Source organism: Pagrus pagrus (assembly GCF_965226575.1).
Source record: "Pagrus pagrus genome assembly, chromosome: 15".
In the NCBI taxonomy this organism is placed as follows: domain Eukaryota; kingdom Metazoa; phylum Chordata; class Actinopteri; order Spariformes; family Sparidae; genus Pagrus; species Pagrus pagrus.
The window spans coordinates 12,024,933-12,050,301 of NC_140199.1; the positions used below are offsets into that span (position 1 = coordinate 12,024,933).

A 25,369-nucleotide genomic window follows, 5' to 3' on the forward strand; every position below is an offset into this window, starting at 1 on the left:
TATTTGATCATGACCTCTAGTGGCCAACCTTCATGGCCCACCAGTAGACCATAGTCCACACTTTGGGAATCACTGGACTACATAAATAAATGGGACAACCTACTTTAACTTTAGACTGTTGGTAAAACAAAAGAAACCCTTTCAATTAGGTTAGAAACAGATTTTACTTAACAGTAAAATAATAATCCTTAGTTTATTTCCAAGGAGCTGCCCGGCAAACAAATTTCAGACGTTTGCTTCAACCTTCTTCGAGGGCTCGGCTGTATGTTTTTTGGTAAACCTTCATAATAACCATCATGAACAAATGGTAAATTTGTAGTTGATTAAACATAATAGTTATTTCCCAATATACGAACAATGAGATGCTTTATAAACCATTCATTGAGCACGTGACACAAAAATTCACCTACAGTTGACATAAATGGATAAATTAGCTATAGAGACTGAAACCATTTTTTTTGCACCAGGCTGTAAACATGCTTATTTCTGTTGTGAAGTCAGGCATTTTAACATGGGGTCTGATGGGGATGGACTCACTTTTGGAGCCAGCCTCAAGTGGCCATTTGAGGAATTGCAGTTTTTGGGACTTCTGCATTTGCTCAATGTCTCAGCCCCTGAGATAAGAGAGAAGAGAGAGGTCAGAGCTGAATGATTGTATAACAGACCTAAAAAGATAACACAAGATAAAGAGCGGGAAGAAATGGGCTGTAACATGAGTCTAAAGGAAAGATTAAAAACACACACACACACCTTCTTGACTGGACCTCACTACTCACACCCACAACATCTAAAAAGGCATTTTCTTTTAGTTTCCTATTGTTTTTGAAAGTTCACTATCTTATCACAACTTAGTCCAACGGTTATATGAGCACGAAGGTACACTGTGATCTACTATAAAAAGTGATCAGCCACCTTCAACTTTGCACACACTGATTTGCGCAAAATATTGTTTACATAAATAGTATATAAATATATACATTAAAAAAAAGGTTTTTTTAATTTAAAAGTTCACTTAATGTTAAATCCTTTTAAGGAAATGCCTCTTTTCCTCTATTTGTTGTCCTTCTGTTTGTTTATCTTCTTTCTTTATCAGTACAGGTGAGTAAAGAAACATCCAGAACACACATGTATCATCCAGTTTTAGTTTAATTCCTTTAGAAAAAAAAAAAAATCTCTTCACTTCAGTACATACGCATTGCACAAGGCAGGGAGCCGTTTATTTTTTAAATTGTCATTTTTTTGTCATTTTTTAACCCTTTCCGTTTTCAAACCAGAGTTAAGAGCAGCAGCAAAACTGACGCCAACAACCAGCACTGGGCTTCCCAAAAATGTCACACTCAAGTCCAGATCATAGAGGAGCTGATGTGAACGACCGGCACTGAAATCCAGCAGACAGAAAACACCTGGACTTCCATTCAGAGTGAGTATGACTGACATGGTTATTCTCTAAATCAGAGTAAAATGGGCAAAAAATGGCTACAATAAATGAAAAAATCTAATCGGTGCCAGAAATGTATGAAAATCACAGAAAAACATCTATAATTGTGAATCCTAATGAGGAAATCTCATCAATCATAAACCACAAAGACGTTAACAAGTATTTGTTTGTGAATACTCTAATCTGGCCCAGTTATTGTTGGAAAAAGACGACAGTTGTTTGTCTCGACGCGTCTTCTGTCTGCATTTGGATTGTAAATTAAGTGCCGAGTCGTGTTTGGGAAACCTGACCCTGAACAGTTGAAACAACTTCATCAACAGACAGATTGCTGGTGTAGAATATATCATATTAATATTATTTACAAAATCTCTGTACAATCAAATACACAAGGGTGAAAAGGTCCGTCCTGCTGGTCAAGCATTTCAGAGGACAGTTTAAAGGCCGGACGTGTTCACACAACAGGATGTTCAACCAGATTAAGAACCACTGAGGGAAAGTTTAGCAAATGGGGATGAAAAACGTTCCACAAGCAACAAGGTGTTTACAGTTTAACGTCTATCCTAAACTAACAGGATTAAAGATACAAATGAACATCATCACATTACTTTTATGTACTGCATGTTTCAATGACCTTTTAGCATGATTAGGTCACACAGATCACATGCTTCACACGCTCATTTTGGTGCAAAATTCGGCCAAAAACATCCTGTTGCGAGCATCCACCTTAAATAGTGTTAACATTTAATCAGCAGGACAAACTTCAGGAGGAGAAACTCTCTCCGTCAAGATTCAAACAGGATTTCTACAAGGGGGAAATCTAACGGGGTTGCATATTTTTAAAAAACATTTACAAACAAATCAACTCTGGTAGCATTAGAGAGGAGGTGAGGGCGTTAAAGAAATCCACGATGAGTTACTGCATAGCCTGTTGGTTAGATTACACTATGGATGACGTTAGCCAAAGCTCTCTACAGTACTGAGAAACACATACTGATCGAAGTACAGGTGGTCCTAGTCGGAGATGAACCACAGTGTTAGTGAGGCTCAAACCCCAAACTCTAAAATCACAACTCAGACTGTTATCAAAGCAGACAAACAGCCACATTGTTGACTCATGAGAGCAGGAAATTCACTGCTTAAAAAGATAATGGACATAAATTCTTGCTTCATACTGTATCTGCTGTAGTAACACTTTTAAAAAATGTCAACCGAATACTTTCAAGTGTTAAAAATTTGGATTTTGGAGTCAAAAACACTGAAGGTCCATACTTACTACAAGTACCTGATACTCTCATGAAAGTCTGTAACTTCAGCTTGGAACAGTTTTTAAGATCAGTTATGTGTGAAAATTATGTTCTAACTTGTACTTAAACATAAAAGGTACAAAATTATCAGCTTTAAAACTCGTCATCAATGTTAATGCAGAGACCGACGCATCAGCTTACAGATGTTCCCATTTATGTCTTCATTAATTTTTACCTAAAATAGGTACTGACTCAGCTTGGGCGATATAAAATTTGGTATCATGATAGTGCCCCGCCCAAATTTGCGGCGTTGCCTTGTTTGGTTAACACCTGCTTACGGCAAAGACGACATGTAGCCTCATTCAAATCTCTCAACTCGCCATTTTCTCCTACTTTAAACCTGAAATACTGCCAAATTGGTGAGCTGGCGTTCAATTCAATAAAAAAAAGCTCCTTCTACCTTGGTTCTCCAGGCTCTGCAGGACATTGATGACGTGTTTTAAAGCTAGACTGCTTTTATAAATGCTGACAATCACAACATGTTTGACAAGGCTTCTTCAGTCTGACAGAGGATGACAGAAGGGATTTTCCATTTCTACAAACAATCACACTGGTTCTTTTGTGCCAACCAAAAACAATCAAACCATGAAAAGAAAGTCAGTACAATGGTATTTTCAAATCACGTGGGAAAAACACATTAATGCACATCGTTATTTACTACTGGCCACAAAAAAAAGAAAGAAAACAAAACAAAGCTGAATAACAATCATAAAAGGACACACCCTTTAAAAATGTTCCCAAACCAAACTGTTGCCCAAAAACATAATGAAAAGAAAAGTTGGGAAACTGTATTCCTGTTCTTACATTTAATGATCTGTAAAACTGAACATTGCAGCTTTTCCAATAATCTAATTTGATATCAAAACTATTGAGGCGGTAGTGGAAGTTAATGATCACTTGGGACATGCAGGTGAGTTCTGAATGCCGAACAGCCTGTTAGCTTCATTTAATTTGTTACAGTACAATGACAGAAAAAAAATAAAAATAACAAACACAGAGAGCGAGAGTGAAACCATGAACCTTACAATAACAGTTCAGCAGTTAAGAAATTAAATCACACAGGAAAGTGAAGGGCACAAACATGGTGTAACCACAGTGAAGGCAACCAATGAGGGTTTTCAGATGAAAGGAAGGGGTGGCACGAGATAACCAACAGCCGACAGGTCGAGGCCACTATTATCATCCAAACATGATTTGGACCAAGGCAAATAAAAATACATAACAGAACAAAACACAACCAAGAAGAATATCTGGAAACTCCGAAACACTACGAGTCAAATAGTGTTTCACCACAGTTTTCCTCTGAACACTTGCACAAGTGCTGACATCTGGATTATTACAGCCAATAGAGAGTTAATGATGTCTTTTACACTCAACAGCAGAAAATACTAATTTTTTAACTTTCAGTATGTGAGCTACAGATAATTCACTCTGTACAAAAGAGATTATTCTGTTACCTGATGATCTATATTCACAGCAAAACTTTTTAAATGTTAGTGTGGATAAAAACATCAACTTCCTAATAACCATGTGGCCTATAACCCAACCGTCCTTTCACACAAATTAACTGAAGAAAAACAGGACTGTACAGCAGCAAACATGTTGTTTGTTGGGGTCGAAGTGTAGTCCACGAGTACGTTAGACGGCCACTTGACTTCGTCGATAAGACGTTCACAAAACAATCCACTAGCTGAGGATTTAACCCTTGTTATTTCACTTAAATATATCAGGCTCAGAAACACATGAAATTAACCCGATCCGATAGTGTTGGTAGCGGTGATTTGGAGGTATTGTTACAAGAGAGATGGAGGTCAATTACACGAAGAACGACTCATAAAAGGAGAGGAGCACATAAAGGCATGTAGACAGTTGTAGTTAATCTATGAAGCAGTGGACGGTGGAGAGTGCACAGTCCAGCTTTATAGTTCAGCTGCTTTGACATTAAACAGAGATGGAAGGCTGTAAAGGTCCAGGCTGGGAGGAAACTACACACTGACACTTGTGGTCCATGTTTCTACAGAACAACTATGATCTAAGCCTCTTTACAGTTTTACAGCTAGGATGAGGTGCGAACGTAATTTACAATTCCAACTCCCCAATTTAATTGCAGATCAGGTAAGATTCCTCATTTTCAGCTGCAGCTGTAACCTTTAAGGATATCTACTGAAACATAGTGGTTTGACATCTGGGACAGCTAGTTTGGGGTAAACTCAAGCCTACATTTTCTGTAGTCTGTGCCCCAACAGGGTAATTAATTCTCCTTCCTAACATTAGTGAAAGTGTTATCAATGAGATATGAAAGCATTAAACCTGCATTTTACATCAATGAGTGATGCAGAGTTTTCTACCCAGACGTTATTGTAAACAAACACTGTGATTCGGTCTCTAAGATATCTTTCTAATAAAATGTTCTCACGGTTTGTGACTACAAAGTTGGGGGAATAAAACTATTACTATCCAGCAGCACTTAGGGCACGATAAATAGGGCTGGGTATTGATAAAAATAAAATTGATACCGAGACCTTGACTTCGATTCCAGATCCTGAACGCTACCAGATACAAATTCTATGAAATCTGTTCTAACAAAAGATTATTTTACATATACTCGTGTTTTTTCCTGCATGACTCGTGACAGCCAATCACCAGACCTGCCACTGATGAGATTAACTCCTTCAGTATTGAAATTTGGTATCAAATGACAAGACAATTATTTAAGATAGATACCCAGCCCGAACACGACTGCACCGACAGAAAAATCACAGTCTAATCTGCAAAATTGCCGCTAGTACATTTTACAAGAGGGGTGACTCTTCTTAAAAGCATCTTGGTCCATCTTTATAATGCCAGGATTCATATGGAGATAACTTAATCTCAACCTGCGTTATCTTGGCCTGAACTCAACATCCAAACAAGGCAACAGGGTGGCAGAGGAGCTAGAGGGTGAGGAACCAGGCATCCACCCTGCTGAAGTGTCCTTGAGCTAGACACTGACAGACAGGGAAGGGTGGGAGAAAATGAAAAGATGATTTAAAAAAACAAAAAAACATCCCGTAGTATTTCACAGATTACAAACACAGGTCAGACTGAACTGTAGTTGTAGTGTTGCTAGTCAACAGAAATCAGATACAGCTGTAGCGCCATCTGTTGGAAGACAGTCTCTTGGTCCCATCATCTAACACTAAACTCACTAAACACTGCATGCGTGGCAATATGGTGTTGTTATTGTTGTTTACATGTACTGTAGGCAGACGGAGGAAAGACAAACAAAAAGCAAAGGCCATGTGGAGCAGCAGAAAGAAGTAAAGACTGTTTCTGCGTCCCATCTGAGCTGAAGGAGGCAAGAGTCTCAAAAGGGTTTGGCTTCAGTGCACTCCTTAGAAGACTGGAGCATGGTGGGCAACTTCTTGTGCAACAAAACACCTCTAAAACTTACTGCCTCCACTGCTTTCCAACTGCAGTTTGGAGCTGTCTGACCACTAGGTGTAGTCTAAAGCTTCAGCTACAGCAGGAGCCATTGGTAATATAATGATGACTCTGTGGTCGCAGAATTTTCTTGAATCCCTGGTGGTAAAATCTACTTATTCAAGAGTAACTTCCTTTCTGTGCAGACGTCCCATCTCAGAGAGCTGTTGCACAAACAGTCGCCCGGGCAGCACAGCCTCCAGGACGTAACGCTACAGTAGCTATTCACACACAAACACACACAGTAACAAAAAACACTAAAATACTCTGTCTCTGTGCTTCCCCACACAGGACTGATTACAGGAATCAACCGCAGTGATTACAGGAAACCATAAATTAAAGATTACAATATTAAAACCTCTATGATAGGGGGGCTCTGTTGGGGAGATTTAGGAGATGAATGTTAGAGGTTATCATTATTTACAAGAGTTAAATTATTAAAATGGCTTTTCTCAGTTTCTGTCTCTCTCTTAGTGTTCCTTTAGCAGTCTCTGTGAACAAGACTTTTCAGCAGCGTCAAAGGGTTGATGACGTCACAGCGTCGAGAGTTGATGACATCACAGCGCTCAGGGGTGTATGACATAGTCTTGTTGAGGGGTTGATGATGTCACGACACGGTTTCCTTCACGGGTCCTCTGTTGTCTTGAGCAGCTCCATCAGCGCACCGACAGCCCCGAAATAACCCTGTTGCAAACACACACACACACACACACACACGTGTTTTACACTGATGTATGTCGTACAACGGAAATGGAAAACAAGTCGTTTCCCATATTGCGCTTCAAAATCAGAAAACAAAAAACGGAAAGGACCCGTATCCTGTTTTTTATTTTAAAATCAGAAACCCAAAAACGGGAAACGACCCGTAGGTCTTTTTGTAATGACCCGGAAGGCACTGTGATCTCTAGGCTACGTCCATGCGTGAGGTGATCTCAAAGTTCTGAAGTCCTCATCATGTCTTTAGATGAATATTCTGAGTCTATCTATCTATCTATCCACCCAGCTACCTACCTACCTACCTACCTACCTACCTACCTACCTGCCTACCTACCTACCATCGAGTCCTTTTCCATTTTCTGATTTTGAAGCGAAATATGGGAAACGAGTCGTTTTCTGTTTTTCGATCTCAAAAAGGAAGTCGAATGGCCGCAAAGTACACGGACCCAAGTGCTCACCTCGTGTTCTAGGAAGAGCGCTCTGAGTTGTCCTTTAGACCAGAAGTCCATGGCGTAGGCTAGCAGCTTTGTGGACACTGTGTTGATACGAAGGAAGTTCCCAACAAACACCACACGCTCGATTTTCTGACAAGAAGAGAAACATAAAGGAAATTAAAGAAATCAGGCCTGATTATGTGTGTGACAACTACATATGGCACATAAAACAACAATAACAAGTCTTTATTTGAAAATATAAAAGGCTGGGATGCTGTTGTTCCTGATTCGCACCCAGCCAGGGGCCGTTGTTACATGTTATTCTCCATTTTTCTCTCCCCCTTTTTCTTGTCATCTCTCTAACTGCATTTAAAGGCATAAAATCCCCCCAAAAATACTGCCCAAGAAAAAAGACAAATTATTATTTAGACAAAACACACAGCAAACAAAGTTATACATTAATTGGACTGCTTGCATATAAATCAACAAGTGCTTGACAGATAAATTCATATCTGATCTCAAGCAGTAACTGTGATCGAAAATGCAACATCTATTCCAAACCACACGGCGGTGCTGGAGAGCTGGTAAACCGGCTAACAGTAGATCCACTATGGAAAAGATCTACTGACTTACCACTGGTGGTGTTACCTCAGTATAATTAACAATCAAATGCTGATTACATCCAGTGTTAAAACAACAACTAGCTTTTTACAAGTTTTCAAAACTGTGACAAAGCCAGAATAATTCCTACAACTGCTAAATACGTCAAAAACCAAAATCATGTCGAAAGACTAGTCTCTGTATGTTTAAGAATGGATTGTGTTGATCTAATATTTGTCATAAGTCCTGCAAAATTACAAGAAAACAGCCACAGTGGTTAGTGGATGTTGGGGAAAGTAAATAGGTAAACCACTGTGACCAGAAATATGCGAATGTTTTTCTGCTGTTAAGAAGACTGTTAGTAACAGAGGTTATCTTCATGCTGTAAACTGCATTATGTAATTTGATAATAATACACTTGGAACAAGGTGAGTGTGCGTTTGTGTGTTTACACGTGTTAAAGCTTGGTTAGACCAGTACTCTGCTATGCCTATATTATAACGGCCATAATACAGGACTTGTTGATAACCAATTATCAGGTCATCTAGCACTGATAGGATGGAGGTTCCTTGCTTCCCAGAAACAGAGGAAAACACTGGGAGAAAATACTTTTTTCTTGTGTAATTGTGTGACTATTTGTTAGACTGCTCAGTGATGATGTACTGTAATTATCTACTTTACTTTATTTACTCAGTTTCCTTACCAAAGAGCAGGTATGATGGGTCACTTGTTCTTGCAAGTCTTTCAGAGGAGAATTTTAGTTTCTACATTTTATCCCTAAAACCATAAAAGGGAAACACTTTCCTACATCAACAATAAGGATTATTAAAATCAAAACCGGACCAATTGGTGAATCCCGTGCAAAATCATTAATATATGCCCTCAATCCCTACGGCCGGTGGACACGTGTGCATGTCTTTGCTGCAGCTCTGTGTGCAGTGATAGCCCTGTACAATGCTGCTTGATCGCCATGCCACAAGGCAACACTGTAAAGAAGCTCACAGCACACAGAAAGACTCCAGGCTGATCCCTCACTCCGGAGAATAACAAGTTTGAGTTTGACTGCTGCCACTGAAAAACTTTCAAATAAATCAAGCTTTAGCTTCATTCAACAATTTATTCATTCAATTTAGCCGTTAAACTTCTATTTTATCAGACTAAACTACTTTTATCTTATTGTTTTGTGTTTGTGATACCCTTGACTGGTTTTACTGTGGCTGCCAATTAGCACCCATAATCCCATAACTGCCTGCAAGTTCACAGTTGACTATTTGAAGCTCATCGCCTAAAGTGAGCTGAGGGGAAATTTAGGGACATTCAGAGGCTTTCAAAAAAATCAGCGTTTCAACATAATGTGTGATATTTTTGCTTCTTAAAACTGTGCAGTACAGTTAGCAAAACAGTTCTTATGTAATCTCTAACAATTAACTCATTCTACAAACCTGAGTAGAAATAAAGCACAGACAGAAATTGATTCATTTAGGTGTGTGTTGTAAATATTTCAACACTGACATGTGCTAAAGGATCATACTACAGTTCAGGCAACCTGTAATCGCTCATGTGTTTGTATTAGTATTACATAAACTAGCGTGGCTGTGTGGATATTAAGTTTGATGATCAGGATCCTGTGTGTGGATGTGTGTGTGTGTGTGTGTACCTCGTTGACAGCACACATCCGTGCTATGGATCCTATGTTATTAGTGATGGTGACCAGTGTGGCCCTGGCCAGGTCTTCCTTACTGATGCTGTCTCGCTTCTCTTTGCTCATCATGTGACCAAAACTATAAAAAAATAAATAAAAAAAAATATAAATATAATCTGTCATTTAACATATACAACACTATTCAGGGTTGACTAACTCTTAACAAGTTAAATGATAACAGTGCATTGTCAGAATGTCACAATAACCTCAGAACAACAGTAAACAAGGGCTGTTTGTCAATGTGTGCGTGTGTGCGTGTGTGTTTTTCAATAACTGACAGAAAGGAACAACATAAGAAGATTACAATCTGATAAAATGTTTTTCACTTTATGGATCAACCTTTGAACACAGAGCAGCAACTTTACTGTACACATAATAAACCCAGATTAGCAAGTAAAGATCTGGGTGTTTGAGTAGCTGGTGTGTATTATGTCATACACCAGGCTGGTATGTGTTTTTTTTATGTCTGTTATGGACTGTGTGTGTCTGTGCAGCCATACATTAATTCTGAGCATTAAACGGCTGTTAAAACCCTGTTAAGTCATTTGAAAATAAATCATTGCTTTAAACTAATTTAGCATTTTTTAGCAATTTTGCATTTAATTAGTTAAAGCTAGTTATTTATTAGAAGCAGTTTTTATTGTATTTATAAAATATCTCTTAACATCCTGACAGCAATCAATGAATCAAATGCTCCGACAAAAAAAGCTCTGTGGCTGTGACAGGCCTGTAATAGGCCCATCCAATCATTTAGTTCGGTCAATATAAAACGTTTAGCCTTTTGCTTGTCTCTTGCTTGCCCGCGCACATTTTGTCCACACACTAATTGCACATTAACCAAGTGCAGATGATGCGTTAAGTGCAGATATATACTTCAAAGCTGTTAGACCTGTAGAGAAACTGCTGCCAAAATTGTCACACTCACCTGGATGCCACAGCTGAACCCTGTAGGCCGAAGCGCTCGTAGTCTCCTCCGTAGATATCTTTCACCAGTTTGTCCACGTTGGTAGAGTCGCCCTTGCTGGCCATTTCCAATGCCTCCTCGAATGTCTCGCAGCCTGTCAGCAGACAGCATAGGCCCAGGAATGTACCACCTCCCAGACTGAAAGAGGAAAGAGTTGAAGATGGAGTGTGAGGGAGGAGATAATGGAGAGAATGAGGAAGACAGGAATAAACAGGGAAAGATTTACATCTGTCCTCGGCTCTAAAATGTCTAAAATTAGTTTCATAAATAAACTAAATTCTGATAGATCACAAGGAGGCTTGTTCAATAACACTAAATGTAAATGTAAAACAAGTCTAGGTGGGACTTTCATTTATTTTTGAACAGTTCATATCTAATCACAATCTAGTCCTACTGTTATCTAAGTACGAAAAGGTACACAGGGTGATTATAGATAAAGAACGGCTGGAATTCACACCATTGACTCTATTGGGCGGATCTACCGACACTACCTTCAGGTGTTCAGCCACCTTCACATTTTTCACATATTCATTCTTGCAAAACAGGTTCAAGTTCCAAACTTGTTGATTTATTAGAACATACCAGTTCAGTCTCAGTATTGTTTCTGAGCTTTGAACTACTTATAACATTGTGCACAATAATTCACCAGGCTGTATCACCAAAATTAACAATTTTTTCAGTCCATCTTAATTTAACAGTCAGGTTACACAAGTAACAGAATATAAGCCTTTGTAATTGGTGTATTGTTTTTACTGTTACACATGATAATGAGCTGTCAAAAAGGTTGGACCCTGTTACATATGTTGTTTTTTGTTCTGCTTGTGGAGAACTTGAAGAAGCAGTCTTGCTGAGCTTATTTTATAATTTGCCCTCATGCGAGAACCACTTACACTGATTTGTCCTTAAGTTGCACATACGAGTGATTTAAGATATTTCAAAGGAAATTTAAGTGCACCAGACCTGACGTGCAAGTCAAGTACCGATAGTAAAACGTTTCACTTAAGACTTGTAATGCCTTGATCTGAGAGAACTTGACACTGAGATTAACTTAAAAAAAACTTAATGCAAAGGCTGTAATATTCTCTCATATAATATCTCTGAGTCTGTCACATCCTCTCGACTGCCTCTATTATGGGTCATGGACTGTGCTGCTTTAGAAAGACATTTTAAGTAAACCATTCCTGCTTTTTGTCTGTCACAGTACCGCTCTGCTCGGATGACATGTCGTTGACAGCTGTACTATTAATATTTTTTCAATGTTTTATATTTTTTCAACTTTTTTATCTTATTTCTGTCTGATTTCTGTAGTATGAAAGTCTTCTTTTAACTCTTTGATAACATGAAACCTGCCCACAAACAGAGCCGAACAGGCAGCCTTATATGGCGATTAAAGAGGCGTTGATTGTGCCAATGATGAAATCTCATGAAATGGCACTTCATTATTAAGTTATTATTAGTTACCAAACATCAGGCTGAAACAAGCAATTTTGTCTGGTTTAGAGAGTTTGCTTAGTCTGACTTGAAACAAGCCTCTCAGAGAATAAGTTCTACAACAACAATACAAAGATGCTTTTCTCTCCACCTCACCTGGTCCCTGTCACCCGTTTGTAGTTGTTCTCTGAGTACACGGCCAGTATGGAGACCCCAGAGCCGATGTTGACCAGCAGCATGGGGAAAGGGTTGTCCAGGGTGCAGGGCTTCTTCACGCAGCTCTGTGTGTCTGAGGGGTTCTGGAAGTAGTAGCACTCTGGGTGTCCATTGAAGCCCACCCGGTCGACGTACAGCAGGCCACGGATCAGGCAGTCCAGCTCGTCGAGCTTCAGCAGCTCCAGGTCGGCCACCTGCAGCACAAAGGGAAGAGGGTTAAAATACTGAGAGGATGCTATATCAGTTCAACTCTAAGAAGTGGGTTTTAACCATCCAAGATAACTTAAACTAAAAGATTATCATATTCTTTGGAAGAGTCAATTTGTCATGTTTATGAAGCTAAAATGATTCACAAAGCACTTAAAGACTGAAGTGTGCGTCTGGTTTTGCTTCAGCTTACTTCATGCTGCAGTGCCTAGGGAGTGTTCATTGATCTTACTGCACTGCAGAAAGGGTCAATGAACTCAGGTAAACAGTCGGTGAGCTTTAAAATGCACCTACTTCATGTTTAGGAGCCACTGCATGCATTGAAAGTTCAATCAACTCAAAGACATCAAGACAGCTCTATGACGAATGATGATACTACATTTTCTTTGGCCATACACTCACCGTTCTGAAGTCGTTCTCGAACTTGTATGCGCCGCCTCCGGTGGCACAGAGTGTAGTGTGGAGGCTGGAGAAGTTCTTGTCGTGACCCATCTGGATGAAACGAGGCATGGCCTGTGTTGGGAAGCGGATGAAGTGCAGGTTCCCCGTCCTGCCGCACATGGTCAGGTTCCTCAGCTCCAGGTGGACGTCACGGACACCTGTTTTACCTGAGTGAGAGAGGAAGGAACGATATTTTACAATAGAGGATAGTCATGTTGGTTTAGGAACTGCAAACACACTCTACTTAAACCCTTAAAACAACTCATCATTCTAATGCAATAAACTATAAAATATTTCCTGGTAACTTCTTGTGACATGTCCTTGACCTGACCTTTCAGTATTTGGGTGTGACCACATATGTGTATGTGTGTGTGTGTAGACCTACCATAGGCCACGTTTGAGGTGAGGTATCGGCGGATGGACTTGAGGTTTTCTACTTCCTCCTGTTCTTCCTCTGCAGTTATGTCGACTGGCTCAAAGTACACCAACTTCACCAAAGTGCCACCGATGTCCATACCAAACCAGGGGAAGGCTGGAGAGGGGAATGAAAAAATGATTAACCTCTTTACTTTTAAACACAACACATAATACAGATCAAATTGACAAAACACAATTCACCGTATAATGAAGCTGAGATTAAAGAGAGGTGCCATTAACCTAACAACCAACAGACATATAGACATAGACAATATAACTATTACTTTTATTGCAATTGGTGTGCATTAGTTTCGAAACTCATTTTTGTTTTCCTAATGTACCTTTATCACTTCTAAGCACTTTTAATAGCATTTTGATTTGTTTAAAAGGTGCTATAAAAATAAAGTTTGATTGATTGATAATTGATGGCTACACATAACCTAATTGAATATAGCATCGTAGACTGTTTTACACTAGTGTCCAATAGAAAAAATGACCAACCACAGAACTAAATGCCATCTAAATTGATACTATAAATAACCATTAATTGCAGCCCTAGACTGGAGTCTCTGCCAACAATGACAACCAGAGATCAACCTGTAGCACCTATCTGATATAAATAGCTCCAACCCGGCATCATACATGCACCCCTTGATATTAACAGTTAACTGTGCTGCACAGACAGGCGTGGAGAGAGGAAACACTGGTCTGGATAGTTAGCAGGGTAGAACATCGAGTTCAGCACAAAAAAAAAATCTTCCAGCAGAACTGGCCAGAAAAAAAAGAGCCACAGTCGCCATGGAAACAGACACCCTCCCCCCTCCATCATCTCCTCTTCTCTCCGTCTCTCATACACTCTCCTCCTTCGCCTATTTTCTCTTTCACTTTGCTTTTCCCCCTCGTCTCTCAGCCTCTATCACGTCCTAATACACTCTCATCTTTCTTTCTTTCTTTCTCCGACTCTCTGTCAACACCAACTGCATCACTCTCTCTCATTTGGTTTCTCCTGCTCCTCTCTTCCTCTTCTTCTTCCTCTTTGCTTGCTTCTTGTCTCTCGATCAATTTAATTCAATTTAAGTAAGACTTACGGGATGGAAGAGAACTGATACTGCAAGACGTTTTAAATGCACCGCAAAGCAACTCCTATACTTAATTAAAAGGTACATCAGCCTTTCTCAATTTTCCAATTAAATTCAGGGGGCTTTTTTTGTGCTTTGTAATTAGATCTGAAACGATTGGTTGATTAATCAATTGAAAGATAATAAATCGGTAAGCATTTTGATTGTATCAGTTATTTATGAAGCAAAAATTTCAAACATCAACTAGTTTCAGCTTTACCATTATGATGATGTGCTACTTTTCTCTGTTTCACATCATTGTAAAATATATACTGAACCAAACAATACCCCAATAAACTGTATTTTATTTTGGCAGACGGATATTTTCTCTTCCGGCTGTGCATATTTTGCTATTTTTAGAAGCCACCTGCATTGATCCACTTCTTTTGGTCATGCAGGTCAACAAATACCTGGTCATGGTCAAACAAGGAAGTCACTCAAGGCCAAATCAGAGAGAGCCTCTTGTTATGCTTTTAGTCTGTGAAACGTTAATGTTTTACATCTGTTAGATAATACAGAGGTGAAGGAAGAACGACAAGGAATGACAATCAGTGTGTCTTATTGTTTGGAACAATAAAAAACCCTGTGTGACTGTTGAAGACATGCTCACTAAAACATTATGTTGTTGTTGTGGAAACAACAGCAGTCAACAAAAGAACGTGTTCAATCCAAATATTCAGCACATGAAGAAGGGCCAGCCCACTGAGGTACAAGAGGTTTTTGTCTTGAAAAGAATTAACCTGATATATTCCATTACTACATGTCCATTTGTGTGTTTGATGTTCGGTGGTCTGTTGAGACAAAACCGGACATTCAAACTCTTTAGATGCTTAGATGAAAATTTAACAGTGTGGTGATAAATGATGATTAAATTCAATCTGTCATATGACTGGTCGTTTGATTGATTCATTGTTTAACCTCTAAGGAAGTTAAACACTAGTGAAACACTTAACTTTGGGATTTGTGGGCTATAGAAATGCATATGTCGGGTGATTTCTCAACCTGTTCCTGGAACTGTCTGAGCCTTCAATGGCCTTGAATGACTATCAGGAGATGTGACTGTTTCACAACAGACTGTTAAAGGGAACTGAATGATTCTGTCTGGCTTATTGAGCCAAAGTCCACTTTGAGTTTACAGCCAAATTTTATCCTGAGATTGGGTGAAACACGTGTAAACATGTATTTTATGCCTTTGTTAGCTTGTCATGATGTTAGCATCTAACATGTAACTAGGGCTGGGCAATTTGGACCAAAATTCTATGCAATTTCAGGCTGCATGGCGATACGCAATATATAAATGTTAGCATTTTCTATGAAGTGGGCTAAATGTTTAGTTTTAAGTTGTTCTTTTCTACAAGGTTCGCATTATATTTTACAGAGTGCCTAACATAATAAAATCCAATTCACGATCCCAGAAATGGCACCTCATAAAGCTAATTTTTGTGCTGAAATTGTGTGCATTATATGTTCAAGTGTTCATGTTACTCTGTGCAACCTCTAGTTGATGCTACCACACTGTTGCTGCTGTTACCTGCTGATGCTTCAATTAATACCTCTACACCTGCTACAGAGGTTGGTGTTTGGTTACCTTTAGCAGGAGTCACCTCTCACCTGCTTTAATGTTTGGTTGACTTTTTGTTACCGTCCCCTCTCACCTACTGACCTTTTTGATGCCTGTAAACATGAACTGAGAAGTATAGATTTTGCAGTAAATTCACTTAGGTCAGATACTGCTCTGAACTGTGTTTGTTGCAAACATAGCTGTGAAAATAGACCTTTGTTATTAACAACTTAATCTTTTTCTATGTGTTTTCAGGTACAATATACAATTGTTTCCAGCTGGCATCAACCTTGAAGCCACAAGAGGTAAAAGCTTTACAACAAGCACCAAAGCTGAGGCAGAACTGTGTAAAGCTGTCAACAGAAATATGATCTCCTTCCCTGATATAATGAAAAGTGTCAGTCCAAGCTGAGGCAACACTGTTAGAGGCCAGCCAAGGTACATGACGTTGTCTGCCTCAAGTGACAATCACATTTTCCTCCACAGCCTCGGCCAATAACCTCTATCAACCAGCACGTGGCATTATCTGAATAAACATCACAATACCACAAATAAGGGAAAAGTCTTAAATATATAAATAGATAAATATTATGCTGATATTTTGTGTTGCTAGGACACAGTATTTGGAGTCAATGCTAATGCTATAACCTCAGATTGAGCCTTTTAAGTGCCAGGAAACTGAACACTCTCTGTTTCTCTTTTTCTAGAATTTAATGCTGTTAGAGGAAACTCCTCAAATTATGCTAACTTTAATAGGCCAATAGTAATAAGGAACACATCTATTCACTAAGTGAGGGAAAATATTTCTATTTCATCAAACATGTAATAAATGATTACAACAAACTGAAATGTCAAGTATTGCAATAAATCTGCTATCACACTGACACAAAATACGACAGAAGATGTTGCACAAACGTATTGACATTGACCTTTTGTTTCTTGGAGACAACAGTTTTCTATCTACAAGCTAAAGTTCTGACCTTTACCCAAACCCTAACCAGGTGACTAACTTGAAATGCCTTGTGGATGAATGCTTTTGCTTAAGTGCCCTGAAAATGGCCATCAATAAGCCACAATCTATATTGTCACTAATTGTGGGCGGCAGGAAAATGGGCATGTGATGACATTTATGTAATGCAGATGGCAGAATTAATTGGGCTTTACAGTCACTACTGCAAGTATAAAGACATTTTTCCCTTCTATTGGGAGATGGGAACCATTTTTTTTTTTCAAACTGACAAAACCAAGTCCTTGGGTTCCTTATTAGCATTGGGTTAAACTCTGAAATATTGCCAAACAGGCTTTTCTCAGGCTTTCCTCCTCCATCATCTTGTCAGTCAACTGTCCAAACTCTCCTCACGCAATAAGTGAAATGGGGCTCCTGCTACCCTGCTGCAACTCTGCTGCTAGCACAGAGTTGACGTCTGCAGCAGTTTGAAACTATAGTGACTGTAGCAAGCCTACTCAGAGCTAAACCAACCAACCTATAGTTAACCAAAAAAACTATTTTGATAATCAGTTAATCTGGTCTATGACAGGAAACTGAATGTCTTTGTGTTGTGGACAAAACAAGACATGTGAGGACATCAGCATAGGCTTTCTTCATGTACCTGTGGTATAATCACTGAGCTTGTGTCTATACCAGAGGTGTCCTCTGAATCTGCGGAGTCATTTGTCAGGCTTTGTCATTAGTGTCTGTGACATTTACTGACTGCATTCCACCCATGATGATTATCGTGTGCAGCAGAAAAACAACACACACTGGCAACAGCATTGATCCATGATGCCAGGGGAAACATTACTGCTTCACTGTGGTCTGGCTGTGATGTCAAGACATATGGCTGCATTGAATAAAGAGACATCAGAGGAATACAATGTTCTGGCCTACATTCTTTCTGTCATTCATTTACTGGAGCCCTGTGGCTAAATTTACACATACATCTTCAACAAAAACCCAGGAACTATAATGCAGCGGCCTTTTAGCGATTCCATGACCAGGGCATTTAAATCCCCCACTACCGTGAAGTGTCGCTGCTCAAAGAATATTACTAAAACAAAAGAAAAGGTTGCTCAACCCTCAACTTTCCCATCATAAATGTAAAATTTATCCCAAAATCAAATATCCCTCTTTTCCTGCATGTGTTCTTTAGTCCTCAGTGGTGCCCACTAATCCACAGTCATCATGCTCACACAGTGTCCAGCCAAAGGTCAGTGTGCCAAGGAGCAGGTTCGGGTTGAGCAAGAGTGATTTGTTTCCATGTAGTTGAAAGGTCTCTGACCAAACACAACTCTACCTTCGTCATGTGGTAGGTACAGTATATGTGTGTGTGTGCAGTATGACTTGAACGACAAAGACGAGAAGTCTTATTGTTTAGACTTCTCAGGGATTATCAGCAGCTACCGTTTCTATTCAATTTTCCTTTGCTTAACCTTTAATCTCAGGTTTCACAGACAGGTTAGGTGTGTGTGAGTGTGAGTGTGAGTGTGCGTGTGTGAGTGTGTGTGTGTGTACGTAGAGAGCACAGGACAAGAACAACCCTTGCATAGCACGCTTGTATGATAAGACAAGGAAATACATCAGCGGGCACCTGAACACTGTGTGTATAGCCGATATAATAACATACACTCATTACTAATCAGAACATCACAGGATGTTTTGTCCTGTTATTCTTATCATTGATTTAATGTTATTATCTATCACTGTTGTTATCCATCAACTTCTCTGTGCATCCTTCTTAACAAATATCATCCTGATATTTATGACAGTGCTAATCGTCTACTACTCACAGGACTATTGCTATCAGTACTTCCACTGTTGCTGCTTTTATAACCTACATCTTTTAGTACAATATGTACGACTACAGTAGACTTAATACAATTAGTTAATTGACCGAATAGTGAATTGATGGAAAAGAAATCAGCAACTATTTCTATAAATAATTTAAGTGCTTTTTCAAGTAAAAATACCAATTATTCCCTTGTTTCAGGTTACCCAGTGAGAATGCTGCTCGTTTTCGTCTGTTATGTGATAGTAAACTCAATTAAGGCTACAATTAACAATTATTTTCATGATTAATCAATCTGCCAATAATTTTTGCAATTAATCCATAAATGTCAAATAAAGGTCAATAAGATGGTACCAAAAAATGGTCATCACAGTTCCATAAAGTTCAATATGATACAACACTTCACTACTATTCCCTCGATTTTCCATCAAATACAAGGATTACTGCTATCACAACCACTACTGTAATGCAACAGCTGAATCGAATACATGAATACCAACTACTAGTACCGGCACTGCATCTACTACTACTAATAAAGGCTTTATCTGAATGAATTTCAGGTGAACATGCAGATTACTGAGCTTCAGGAAATCTTTTTTTTTATATATCTGGCAAAACAAACAGAAAATGTGGCTGCTATCTTCCAAAATCAGATTGAAGAGACAAGGACAGAAGTCTTTTTTGATTTTTTTGAAATGCTAAACAAATGTAGGCTTATACACAGTTTCAGACAGAAGAGTTTCAGTTGTTTTTTTTGGGTGTGCCCTTACTGAACCCTCATTATTCACAATACATCTGCAACAGAGGATGGTAGAACATTGACTTGACCTGTGGCAGACCTTTTTGTTAAACTTCTATACCTTTATGGGAGTTATTCTTTTACTACATTTACACACAGAAGTAACACGACATTCAGCGTTTCAACTCTTCCATGATTATCAATAGCTAAACCGGACAGCGGACCTTATTGTCTTTTTCTAGGACTGCCAATCAAATTTGCCCCTACTGCCCCACCCCACAAAAACCACTTTGTACCTGCAGCCAACGCCTAGTCTCAACATCAGTCTTCATGTAATCTCTCCCTACAGAGATTCCAAGTAAATAATTCTTCCTACATCCTGTTATCTGTGACAAAATGTGAATTTCAGTCAAAACACTGAGTCACACAATATTGTGAAGACAAAACATTGGAGGCTGTGCATCAAACTGACTATGCTGCTGCACATTGTAATTCCTTGATATAAGAAAATGCTTCCCATGAAAATAAAAGAGAAAGTTTCTTCCAATTTCTTTCACTGTTGTTGTTCTAATTACTTCACTGTGCGCCCACCCTCCTATTCTGCCCACTACTGACCACACCCATACAACCACATATACTATGACTTAACAGTAAGTGCCAAGTTGTCCACAAAACAGTTTCAGCGAAACAGGGGGATTAAGGTGGGAAACGGAATATGTTCTGTGAATTAAACTTAACACATGAATGTTTGCCTGGAAATTAACAAATCGCCACTGTGTTGCGTTCAAATGTTGTCATCTAAATCACTAACCCCAGCACTAAACAGGACACATACAGTAGGTCCATCACTTATTTATTTTGTTACACTATATTATCACTAAAAGAACTTGAAAGCACATTGTCAATTGACCTAACCAAACCAAAACATCAATTCTAAATATTTGTCCAAACCCAGCCCGGCCTGTCATGCCCTGAAAGGTTTGTGTTGGTTATTCATGCTCTAGCTGGGACACAAGAAGTCAGTCACAGTTGGGGTTGCTGAGGGGTCGGTCTATGTAATGACGTCATAGTAAATGGTGCACTACATTCATGTTTATTGTAATAATTTGAATGGCGAGGATAACATGTATCTTATTATTATCAATAAGAATTTACAATAACTTCAGAACATTTTGCACTACATCAGATGGCTAACTTGAATACCAACATATTAAAGGTTAAAGCAGCCACATCAACTACAATCAACAACAGCAAGGAGATGAAGAGGGAGAGACATTTTCCAGACTTCCTTAAAAAATAAATAAATAAATAAAAAATCACTCAATTTTGTGAGCTGTTGACTTATGAGAAACTTTATAAAATTTGTGAGTGCTTGTTTCTGACAAATTGCAGCAGAAGTGGCCAAGTGGCTTCTGGTGTAAACAAGGAGTACTACAGTCAGTGTTATCCAGAACTAGCCCTTATCCTACACCACCTCAAACACTGAGTAGAAAAAAACTATCTGGGGACAAAAGTAAAAAATCACACCCCTGAGGGGAAAACATTCCACGGTCGGATCCTCGGTGGGGAAAAGCTTAGAGGGTTATCCGGGTTTATCAGGACGGCTGGCTTCCATCCAAGGATAACTCAGCCACAAGCAGAGGAGCTCTGAACGGACATTTCAAAGTTTACTGATGAGATGTCCCCTGAATTACGTAATTTAGGCCAATTCTAGTGCAGAAGGGCCTCTCTCTTTCAGGCTACTAGGCATCACAGCAAATAACTGATGCATCAGCTGTCTGTTCACTGCAACATCACACTTCTCCAGTAACTTTCCCATCCTTTTTGATCAAATTATAGACATCTTTATGCTACATGAAAGACTGTCAGTTTTGTGTACAGTTTTCTCCTGATTTCCCCACTTCCTGACTCATTTATTTAGCTTTTCATCACTTAAGTGCATCATCTCACATGCTGCACATACTGTACATGTACAGCAGTGTCAACATGTCTTAACTACCAAAAGAAATTCTTGTACATTTTAGCACATGTTGATTCTGTTTTATCTTGTTGTGTTACATATTTAGTTTGTTTCAAAGAATAAGCCACTGATAGCAAAACTAAACATCCGTTGTCTTCCAGTCAAAAGAGATAGCCAACGCTTAAGTTAATGTTGAATGCATTTCCATAAATGTACTTCTGATTATGGGTTGGTGATATGCAATAACAGTCAACACAACATTATCACAAAATTGATGCTGCTATATTTATTTAAACACATCAAAAGGTTGAACTGATGCTTGTCACATCGAGTCAAAGGATTTATTTGTGCTTCGCTGAATAAAATCTTATAGTTTAGAGAAGATATACGTCTACCCTCATTTATCTTAAGCCTCACACAGGGATAGATTTAGTAATGGCTTAAAATGTTGTTCATTTTTAAGTCAATATGAGACTTCTGTCAAGATCATATGGCGAGACAGTGAAATATTTCACTGAACTATTGACCTGCTCTGCTTGACTGATGCTGCAATGTGTAGGCTGGTTCTCGCCAGTGACAGTTAAGAAATTTCCAAGAATGCAGAAACCAAAATGATGATGTCCCAACTCTTTCTCCCTTCTGTCTCTGTCTCTCCCTAGCACAATTACTGATAGATGTAAGGAATGCTGACCTAATGACTTAGCAACAAGGGCCCTAAACCTGAAGCTAGTCTCTGCAAACATTTGCAAGAATGAAAAACAAGTTTTACCATGGCAGCCACACTCAGTCACAACAAATCCTGGGGATTTGACTGAACAGCCTCAAACAGGAGCTGAGAGGTGAAGTTTCAGTGAAATTCACTGCAATGGACAGCCAAATAGCTGACTGCAAAAAACATTTCTAAGTATATTTCAAATGTGCAACATTCTCACTATGAGGATAATGAATGATTTGTCTTCATACCCCAACACCAAGTTATAAAATTAGACTTTTAAACCACCCTTAAAGACAAATAATTAGCAAAGACATAAACCTATTCACACTTACCAGGTTTCTTTTCACTTATAAGCTTCATAGTGAGGCAAGATATCAGCTCACAGGTGTATATCAAAACAAAACAACAAAAATATTATGAAACAAGCTTGTGGGATGAAAGCTAAGAAGGCCTCTGTCAGTCGTGGATATCTGAAGAGACTTCACACAGCGACGAAAACGACACTTTTCTACATTCTGCTGTAAAACTCCAAAGTTTCCTGGATGATCTTTACTCACATCATCCGAAGTACTCGGTAAATAAGGGGGCGGTGCCCCGGCACATTCAACCTTCCTACTGAAGACAAGAGTCGGGCGCTGATTGGCCGAGGAAAGCCAGGCCCACTTATCAGGAGCTTTTTCACCACCGGGAACTGACCAATCACAGCGCAACAAATGCAACCTGAGGGTTCATACAAACAAGAGGGGGTCTCCCTGACGACGGCAGGCTTGGAGATTGGACAGATCTGCCAGAGACACTGACCAGCTAATCTAATCAAAATGAGGAGACGTGAAGTGACAGGATTGTGATGTAAAACACACATTAACCACCAAGTTAATAAACACGCAGTGAGAGGTGACTACACGCGGGTTGTCAGTGGTTGTTGCTGTCTCATTGCGACACGGCATGGTTGTGCAAACCCCCGGCTGGTCGCTATTGCACAGCAAAGATTAGCAGTCATCAGATTTGCTTGTCACTAAGATCAAATCTCACCGCTTCCAACATTGATTTGCAGAAAATAATCATGTCAGACAATGTGCATAATTCAACGATTGCACAAATGGGTTGTTTTTACACTTACGGGGTCTGCTCCGTCTCACCGACTCCGTCCTCCTCCGTAGCCTGCACCTCTTGGCCGGGGACCCGTTGCACTCCGCATCTTCCCCACGGTGCAGATGATGCATGTTCTCAAACGTGCTGCTGTTGGGACCGCCGGTGCTCGACCCGAATGCACTGCCGCTGCAGCAGCTGCCGTTAGCGGCCACAGCGACGTGGCCGTGAAATCCCCTCTGGCTCTGGCCGTTGTTGACATGAAAGGGTCCCGACGCTCCTTTCTTGTCCATCATTGACTTGGCTTTATCCATGGCAGCAGCTAGCCTAGCCTAGCCTAGCTTAGTTTAGCATCTGCGGTGAAGGCGAATGTAAAAGCCCGGCTGTTAGCTAGCTAGCTAGCTATGAGAAACCCGACTACTGTAGCTTAGCTAGCTAATGTTAGTTAGCTCCTGCTGCTTGCAAGCTATCGAGACGTTAGACGTTACCCTCCCTCGCAATTTAACGTGTTTTACCTCGAAATATCAAGCTCGAATTTGACGTCAAATTGTAATTTAGTGCAATATAAAATGGAAATACGAACAGTCGCTAAAATACAGTGTTTCCTTTGAGGTCACTCGCGGTCATTTCCCCACATTGAGATTCTGGCAGGCGCAGCAGCAGCCGGTGTGTGAGTGTGTGTATGTGTGTTGGTGGACGGCTACGTCACACCAGCAGCTCTTCAGCCGAGGCCCGAACCCGTTCACCTCCTCCGACCGGTTTTTTCTCTCCTCTCTCTCCCTCTGCAGCAAAATTACACTGTAATTCTACACTAATACACAAAGAAAAATGCAGGAAAAAACTCGTCCTGTGTCGCCTGAACTGAAACAACGAGCCGCGGTTTGGCTCCCCGCTGGATTATTGAAGTGTAAACAGACGCACACAGCGCCGGGTCCGTGCAGCTGTGGGTGCTTTATTTATAAAAGTGGCTGTTCGCTGTCATCCTCATTCCCCGCAGTCCTCCCCACACGTGATGATGCTGCCAGTCAATAACGTGTCAGTAACGCAGATGAACTGTGGTAACACTGGAGTTGCGTGCAGAAGCATCGGCAGCTATAGCATGTCCTTCTCTCTGATAACAAGGCTTTTGTTTGCCTGCAGCCTCACAGCATTTTAATTGGTTGCATCTGATTTGTGTGTGTAATATAATGCGGGATGTCTGTGATCTCTCCGCAGTTTGATGTTAAAGGTGCTCTGTGTAGTTTTGAGGAAGACCTTTTTAATCAGAGGAGACTGATTTTTTTCTCAAAGGACAACACAATTTCATACTGTTTATATTTGGCGGACCCTGCCATCTTTCTAGCTTCAAACAGTGTTCTGGGGAACTTATTTTCCGTGTGTAGTTTTGGAGAAGAAACACTGTTTGAAGCTGGAAAGGTTGCAGGGTCCGCCACATATAAACAAAGTAAAACTGTGAGATTGTGTTGTCCTTTAAAGGCCAAGTTTAGTTTTTGAATCTCACTCCCAACTCATCAAAACTGGCGCTTTGGGGTGGAGGCCGAGCCGTCCCATAATCCCATGTCGTCAGTTGTTGACAAGTTGGAAATGAGACTCAAAAATCAACTTTCTTGCAAATAGCACCTTTAAGATCCATTTGTTTATTCAGTCATGAAAGTGAAGAGAGTTTCTTTAGTTTTCTTAGGCATAAAAAAGTCTTACCTGAAACTACATAGTGCACCTTTAAAGAAAATGCAATAACAAAGCAAAGAAACAGACCTTTCCTTTTTTAAGTGCAGTCTCATTGAGATTAAAATGTAGATGTTACTATTTAAGGGAAACCAGATATCAAACAGAGCATTGGATAGCAAGCATGTTCTCAAGCACAGTTCTGTCAAGATACAAAGGTCAAACAACACTCTCAGCTTGACAAAGAAAAAAAATCACTAGAATCAATTAGACTTTACATTCCTGATGTATGTAAATGTCAGCTCTTAATACCACGTAGGAATCTATCGATGGCCTGTAACTGATCAGAAAGAGGAGGTCGCGCTTCAACGATGAGATTCTTGGTAAAGAGATGGCCCAAAAA

General features: G+C 39.7%; 1 protein-coding gene across 3 annotated transcripts; it reads right to left on the bottom strand.

Moving 5' to 3' along the window:
- Positions 1-1,128: 1,128 nt before the first annotated feature.
- On the bottom strand, positions 1,129-24,320 carry pank1a (pantothenate kinase 1a). 3 transcript variants are annotated; one of them, XM_084376579.1, is made up of 8 exons: positions 23,333-24,320; positions 13,302-13,448; positions 12,878-13,083; positions 12,209-12,462; positions 10,583-10,759; positions 9,613-9,736; positions 7,380-7,505; positions 1,129-6,888 (listed from the first exon to the last, which is right to left on the bottom strand). In XM_084376579.1, the coding sequence occupies exons 1-8, from the start codon at positions 23,613-23,615 to the stop codon at positions 6,829-6,831; spliced, it is 1,377 nt and encodes a 458-aa protein (XP_084232705.1). In that variant the 5' UTR covers positions 23,616-24,320; the 3' UTR covers positions 1,129-6,828. The 3 variants fall into 3 exon arrangements, with proteins under 3 accessions (XP_084232705.1, XP_084232707.1, XP_084232706.1); XM_084376581.1 differs by lacking the exon at positions 23,333-24,320 and adding an exon at positions 22,770-22,842; XM_084376580.1 differs by lacking the exon at positions 23,333-24,320 and adding an exon at positions 22,545-22,761.
- Positions 24,321-25,369: the final 1,049 nt, after the last annotated feature.